The 7993-nt window shown below is 36.5% G+C and overlaps 1 protein-coding gene across 1 annotated transcript in view; it reads left to right on the forward strand.

Moving 5' to 3' along the window:
• Positions 1 to 7993, forward strand: part of FBXO11 (F-box protein 11) — a 102408-nt gene that overhangs the window by 75586 nt on the left and 18829 nt on the right. Inside the window, exons 2-11 of the mRNA XM_059406119.1 lie at positions 415 to 542; positions 684 to 765; positions 1172 to 1316; positions 2622 to 2751; positions 3429 to 3512; positions 3591 to 3723; positions 6454 to 6560; positions 6653 to 6764; positions 6852 to 6958; positions 7047 to 7184. Coding sequence (XP_059262102.1) covers positions 415 to 542; positions 684 to 765; positions 1172 to 1316; positions 2622 to 2751; positions 3429 to 3512; positions 3591 to 3723; positions 6454 to 6560; positions 6653 to 6764; positions 6852 to 6958; positions 7047 to 7184 — 1166 coding nt within the window. The remainder of the gene's footprint in view (positions 1 to 414; positions 543 to 683; positions 766 to 1171; positions 1317 to 2621; positions 2752 to 3428; positions 3513 to 3590; positions 3724 to 6453; positions 6561 to 6652; positions 6765 to 6851; positions 6959 to 7046; positions 7185 to 7993) is intronic.

Here is a 7993-nt window from a genome sequence, read left to right on the forward strand (position 1 = left end):
GATCCCAGGACCCTGGGATCATGACCTGAGCGGAAGGCAGCCGCTTACCGACTGAGCCATGGGTGCACCCCAGTTGGCTGGGATTATATATAAACGTTATATCTCAGGGCACCTGGGTGATTCAGTTGGTTAAGCATCTACCTTCAGCTCAGGTCATGATCCCAGAGTCCTGGGATCAAGCCCCACATAGGGCTCCCTGCTGAGTAGGGAGCCAGCTTCTCCCTCTGCCTGCCACCGCCCCCGCCCCATGTCATTATCCCTTGTTATCTCTCCCCCTCTCTCAGGTTAAAAAAAAAGGTCGTATCTACCTCCTCTCCCCCTAAAACATTTATGAAGTTTCTTAAAAGCATATTGCATCTTAGAGTTTTTTGTTTAAATGGGTGTCATTTTTCGTGTTGCTTTTGTTTATAACAGATGATGATGTACCTGCAGATATGGTTGCTGAAGAATCAGGTCCTGGTGCACAAAATAGTCCATACCAACTTCGTAGAAAAACTCTTTTGCCAAAAAGAACAGCCTGTCCTACAAAGAGCAGTATGGAGGTAAATTAAAAGTAACTGCTTTTCTTTTAGTAATGAGAGAATTGTTAGAAAGGGAAATGTCACCATTTTTTAAAAAAAAAAACAATGCTTATGTGTATGGTAAAAATATTTGCTTAATTAGTTTTCATTTTGTTTTTGAAGGGTGCCTCAACTTCAACTACAGAAAACTTTGGTCATCGTGCAAAACGCGCAAGAGTATCTGGAAAATCACAAGATCTGTCAGGTATTTCCTTTGAGAACACTACGGGTTGTGTTAAATCTTTTTAATTTTGTTGGATACCAAAAAATTAAATATATTTTAGTGGTGCATTTGGAATTGAGAAGATGATATTATAGAATAAGCATGAGAACCCTGAGCTCTCACTCTTTTTTTGACTTTATTGCTTAAAAGTACATTTTATTAACCAGTTTCTGAAATGGTACGTAACAGCTAAAAGAAAGAATACTTAAGTTAGGACAGAAGAACGTTAATGTGTGTGTTATTTATCAAAGCAAAATGTTTATAAAATGATTGTCATCAAAAAATCTATTGATTAGATAAAATGAAAATTAGGTTCTTTAAATAGTGAGAAACTTGTTGCTAGCACAACAAATAGACTGTTATATTCTGTTCGCTAATCTCTTTATAGCAGCACCCGCTGAACAGTATCTTCAGGAGAAACTACCAGATGAAGTGGTTCTAAAAATCTTCTCTTACTTGCTGGAACAGGATCTTTGTAGAGCCGCTTGTGTGTGTAAACGCTTCAGTGAGCTCGCTAATGATCCAATTTTGTGGTAAGTGAAATTTTATTTTATTATCTTGAGATATATTATTTGCCAACCCAAATGCTAAAAGATGGTGGGGAAGTTGAAATAGCGAGTTGGTCGTTCTAGTTGGAATAAAATTAGAACGCTTATAAATTCCAAGTTACCTGTTTATCACAATGTAGGTGGTTGGTCCAAGCAGCATTTATAAAATAATAAATGAAGTACTTTCTGTGCTACTTATCAGTTGACTAGCAACTGAGTGGTTGTGGGAAATGTTTTTCATTTAAATTTAAGCTTTTTAGAAACAGAACTATGTCTAATTTAAAACAGGTAATTCAGTCTGATAGTTTACTGTGAAAGTAAATTTTGATACATCACTTCTGGAAAATAGCTTGACAGTTGTATTCATGAACCTTAAAATATGCATGCCCTTTGGCGTACATTACTCCACGTCTGGAAATTTTTTTGCCTTAGGTCCAAATTTTTTGTAATAGCATGGTTATTAGTGGGAGGAAATTAGAAATAATCTAAATGTCCAGCAATATGGGAATGTACTAACAATGTAATTTCTACTTGAAGGGTGGTAATAAAGGCATTTAACAGTAATTTTTACAGAGTTGTTAGTAACATGGGAAAATGCTGTGTTCTAAAAAAGTTTTTGAAAAGAGCAGAATACAACATTTTAGATGTTATATAATCACAATTCTAATAAATGAAACTATCTATAGATAACAAGACTGGAAGGAAACACTGTTTTGTACAGGAAGTGATAATAGTTCCTATGACTACATTTCTGAGATTTAATGGTTTTTGATAACAGGATGTAAATGAACTGAAGATACATGAAGAGTTGGGTGCCTGGGTGGCTCAGTTGGTTAAGCAGCTCCCTTCAGCTCAGGTCATGATCCCAGAGTGATCGATTTATGCATCAGGCTCCTAGCTCCATGGAGAGTCTGCTTCTCCCTCTCACCTTTTACCCTCTCATGCTCTCTCTCACTGTCTCTTTCAAATAAATAAATAAAATCTTTAAAAATATATATATGAAGAGCCCAAAGTATTCTGTTGAAAGCCATTCTTTTAATAATAACTGTGTATGAGCCTTTCACAGTATGGGTGGCCTTTTTTCCCCCCTAAATAAATTTTGAAGAATTGACACTTTATTTTGGGAAATGGACTATTTTTTATTATATGTAGTTACATTGTTTTTAGCAAAAAACTATTTTACAGTTAAAATTTTGCCTTTTTAGATTCTTACATGGTTTTGAAGCATCAGGTAATTTTTTTAGTTGTTTAAAGTACTTTTTATGAAGAAATCTTTCATTCCTCCAACAGGAAACGATTATACATGGAAGTTTTTGAATATACTCGCCCTATGATGCATCCTGAACCTGGCAAATTCTACCAGATTAATCCAGAAGAATATGAACACCCAAATCCCTGGAAAGAGAGTTTCCAGCAGTTGGTATGAACTATAAATAGAACATACTGATTTATATTCATAAATAAAAGTTTCTTTTAAAAAAAATTAAACTCAAGAATAGGTTTCAGGCCAGTGAAAATAACCAGTCAACCAAATGTTCAACAATTCTTTCACTACTAATGTATTTATTAATAATTTAAGCAGTGGCAATAAGCAGTGAGAGCAGTTACACTTTTTATGGGTCTGTTTGAACCTTTCTTAAATTATTAGTGTTCAGTAGTTGTTTTAATTTTTATATGGTCCTTTATGAGTAGTTCTCAACTGGGGGTGATTTTGCTCCACAGGGAACATTTGGCAATGTCTGGAAACATTTTTTGTTGTCACACTGGAGAAGAGGATTCTACTGATATCTAGTGGGTAGAGGCCAGGGATGCTGCTTAACATCTTACAGTGATGCATAGAACAACCCCCAACAAAGAATTACTGTCCCAAAATATCAGTAGTGCTGAGATTAACAAATTTTGTCCTTTCTTACTGGATATTAAGTCATAAGCTGTTTCAGATTTTAAATTGTACTGTGCAATAGAAAATTAGTTAGAATAATTGATAATTGTTTTCAGTATTTAATAAAAAGTATACAGTATTAATTTAGAATATGTTTACATTAGTAGTCAATGTTTGTTTCTGGTTTTTTGTTTTTTGTTTTTTTAACATTTTAGTATAAAGGTGCACATGTAAAGCCAGGATTTGCTGAACATTTCTACAGTAATCCTGCAAGATATAAAGGAAGAGAAAATATGTTGGTATGTTTGATTTGTATTTTTATAAGACTTAAAATGGTAATCTTTCAGTTCTGTGCTGACACTTTTATTTTTTTCTAGTATTATGATACAATTGAAGATGCCCTTGGTGGGGTACAAGAAGCTCATTTTGATGGACTTATCTTTGTTCATTCTGGAATATACACTGATGAATGGATATATATTGAATCTCCAATCACCATGATTGGTGCAGGTATACTGAAATGCATTGTCATTAAAATTTTAATGTATTTTTTACATGATGGGTTTTTTAAATGGACTTAAAATCCAGGTGAACATTTATAATAGCTTGATGGTTAGAAAAGAATAGGAATATTACCTCTTGCAGTGAAAACATGAGGGTTCAAAAAAAAAGGTGAGGGTTCAGAAATTACAGATGTATCTTTTTTTTTCCCCATTTTGTTTTAAGAGAGAGATAGAGAGATGGTTGGGGGGTAGAGGGAGAGAGAGAATCTGAAGTAGGGGCTCAATCTCACAACCCTAAGATCATGACCTGAGCCAAAATCAAGAGCTGGACGCCTGACTGAAGCACCCAGACGCCTCAGTTTCTTTTTCTGTTTTTTTAAGATGTGTATCTTGATATCTGTAGTTTGTCCAGTGCCTTAGTTATTCAGTAAGGAAAGAAAGTTACTTGTTTTATCTTTCATTTAAAAATAAATATGGTTACTGTTTCTATTGCTGTTTTTAATGAAACAGATGTCCTTGGTAAATTTTTTCATAGTGGCTCAAAGCTATTTTTTTTTTAAGATTTTACTTATTTACTTGACAGACAGAGATCACAAGCAGGCAGAGAGGCAAGCAGAGAGAGAGGGGGAAGCAGGCTCCGCGCCAAGCAGAGAGCCCGAGAGGGGGTTGATCCCAGGACCCTGAGATCATGACCTGAGCCAAAGGCAGAGGCCCAACACACTGAGCCACCCAGGCACCCCTCAAAACTATTTGTATAGTCAAGTTTCTAAGAATAAAGGTTCTGAAATAGTTGTTGAGGACTGATCAGTCATTTCAAGATTTGTATTGATTTTTTTAAGGACACAGTACATGGACCATCTTAAGATAGCTAGTAATTATTACTTGCTATTAAAATTTGCATTTACTGCCCCTTCTGCTTCCCTCCCCCATTTCCACCACAGAGAAAGGGGGAAGAGGGTATAGAAAATCTTACTTAGTGATTTGTAGTATCAAATTTCCAAAGCAGTTATCAGATTTCCAAATCAGGGCCAGTACTGAAAATAAGTTTAAATTAGGACATTTCTCTCTTTCTCTACCCACTCATCATCCCCTTCTCCTTTCCTTTCCCTGAACTCTTTTTCTGGTGCTGCTGGAAGTGAAACCATTTTTTAGTATGTCATTGTATTTGATAAAAAATACTATTAGAAGTTTAAACATTATTAGAAGTATTGTTGGCGCACCTGGTGGCTCAGTGAGTTAAGCCTCTGCCTTTGGCTCGGGTCATGATCCCAGATCAAGCCCCACATCAGGCTCTCTGCTCAGGAGGGAGCCTGCTTCCCCCTCTCTCTCTCTGCCTGCTGCTCTGCCTACTTGTCTTCTCTGTCTCTCTGTCAAATAAATAAAATCTTAAAAAATATATATTGTTATACATGAATTTGAGTATGATGGTAGTCAAAGAATACTCACATTAAATATGACTGCCTGTAGTGAAGCCAGTGAAACATAGTTACCTCATAAAATGATCATTATTTTTACCTACTCAGTACTAGTATTTTTTTTTAAAGCTCCCTCTCCATATCATGCTAAATAAAACAAGGCAGAGAAAGAAGTAGCAAGTGACTTCACTTACATGTTGAATCTAAAAAACAACAATGAAAAAGAAACACGCATACAGAACATATAGGTGGTTTGTAGGAGGGAGATGGGTGGGCAGATGGGCGAAAAAGGTGAAGGGGATTAAGAAGTGCAAACTTGCAGTTATAAGATAAATGTCAGAGGAGGAAAAGTATAGCATGGGGAATATAATCAGTAATATTATAATAACAGGGTGCCCAGGTGCGTCACTTCGTTGGTGTCTGACTCTTGATTTTGGCTCAGGCCATGATCCTCAGGATCCTCGGGGTTCTGAGTCCAGCGGGGAGTCTTGAGGATTCTCTTCTTCTCTCTGCCCCCTCCCCACTTGGACATGTTCTCTTTGTCTCTTAAGTAAATAAATCTTTAAAAAAATAATAATAAATTTGAATGATCACAGAGACTTAACCATAGTGAGCATTTTGTAATGTATACAGTTGTCAAGTTGCTATGTTTTACACCTAAAGCTAATATGTCAACTATACTTCAGTTGAAATTTTTCTTAAAAAATGAAAATAAGCCCCACTCAAAAAAGTACCCAGCCTTAAAAACAATAAAAAAGTTTCTGTATTATTAGTTTTGTTTTTTCTTTTTAAAGATTTTATTTATTTGACAGATCACAAGTAGGCAGAGAAGCAGACAGAGATAGAGGAAGAAGCAGACAGAGATAGAGGAGGAAGCAGGCTCCCTGCTGAGCAGAGCACCTGAGTGGGGCTCAATCCCATACCCTGGGATCATGACCTGAGCTGAAGGCAGAGGCTTTAACCCACTTAGCCATCCAGGCACCCCATGTATTATTAGTTTTATGACAGAGTATTTTTACTAATTAAAAAATTGAATTTTAGGGGTGCTTGGGTGGCTCAGTCATTAAGCAGCTCCCTTCGGCTCAGGTCATGATCCCAGGGTTCTGGGATCAAGCCCCACATCCAGCTCCCTGCTCAGCCAGGAGTTTGCTTCTCTCTACCGCACTCCTGTTCGTGTTCCCTCTCTCTCGTGCTCGCTCACTCTCTCTGTCAAATAAATAAATAAAATCTTACCCCCAAAATTGAATTTTATTTGAATTTCATCTGATAAATGTGATTTAAAAAAAATAAAGATAATATGTTTTAAAATATCTTCCCCACAGCACCTGGAAAAGTAGCAGATAAAGTTATTATTGAAAACACTAGAGATTCAACCTTCGTCTTTATGGAAGGTTCTGAGGATGCTTATGTTGGATATATGACAATAAGGGTAAGGAATTTTAAGAGTTAGAATATATATATGTTTAGATCATTTAAGGCAGTGGTTCATACAGAATTTCAAACAAAATTTCTACTTTTCAGTTTAATCCTGACGACAAATCTGCTCAACACCATAATGCACACCACTGCTTAGAGATTACGGTAAACTGTAGCCCTATTATTGATCACTGTATTATCCGAAGTACATGTACAGGTTAGTGTGTTTCCCTTATGTTTTATTATAAAATGAGTCATTGTGTTGTTGCCCAGTAGGTTTTTAAATAAATAATTTTTCTTACAGTTGGCTCTGCAGTATGTGTTAGTGGTCAAGGAGCATGTCCCACTATCAAACACTGTAACATCAGCGACTGTGAAAATGTTGGACTTTATATAACAGATCATGCACAGGTATTTTTAACTTTTACAGGTTTTTTCTTTCTAAAAGTTTTTTTTTTTTTAATTTCTGTTAATACCTACTTCTGATTAATTGTTGTAGGGAATATATGAGGATAATGAAATTTCCAATAATGCTTTAGCTGGGATTTGGGTTAAAAATCATGGAAACCCAATTATTAGACGGAATCATATCCATCATGGACGTGATGTTGGTGTGTTCACATTTGATCATGGCATGGTAAGAACATTTATTCTTAATAGAAAAACTGACTTAATATCAGTTTAATTTCTTTTTTCTTTCGTCCTTTTTTATTAAAAGATAATTATTTTTAAGTAATCTCTGAATACCTGTTGGGAGGCTCCAACTCAAAATCCAGAGATCAAGAGTCACATGTTCTACCACCTAAGCCAGCCATGTGCTCCTTATCAGTTAAATTTCAAATAAGTTGCTGGATTTTCTCATCACCAGACTAGGTGAATTAAAGAATACAGGTTTAAAAGAAATTTCAGGGGGTGCCTGGGTGGCTCAGTGGGTTAGGCTGCTGCCTTCGGCTCAGGTCATGATCTCAGGGTCCCGGGATCGAGTCCTGCATCGGGCTCTCTGCTCAGCAGGGAGCCTGCTTCCTCCTCTCTCTCTCTCTGCCTGCCTCTCTGCCTACTTGTGATCTCTCTCTGTCAAATAAATAAATAAAATCTTTAAAAAAGAAAAAAAAACTTTAAAAGAAATTTCAGCACATTTTAAAATCAGTATGCAATATTCTGTAAATTAATGAATCTAATAATATGTGCATGTAGAGAAGATGTAGTCCTTAGGGAATTGGTGTAATCTTTGATGGCAGTAAGATCTAATCCAGTAGTTCTCAAATATCATTGTGCATAAAAGTCACCCAGATTAGGGGTACCTGAGTAGCTCAGTCAGTTAAGTATCTGCCTTCATCTTGGGTCGTGATCCCGGGGTCCTGGGATGGAGCACAATGTCAGGCTCTCTGCTCAGCAGGGAGCCTACTTCTCCCTCTCCCTGTGCCTGCTGTTCCCCCTGCTTGTGCT

Source organism: Mustela nigripes, chromosome 7 (assembly GCF_022355385.1).
Source record: "Mustela nigripes isolate SB6536 chromosome 7, MUSNIG.SB6536, whole genome shotgun sequence".
Classification (NCBI taxonomy): domain Eukaryota; kingdom Metazoa; phylum Chordata; class Mammalia; order Carnivora; family Mustelidae; genus Mustela; species Mustela nigripes.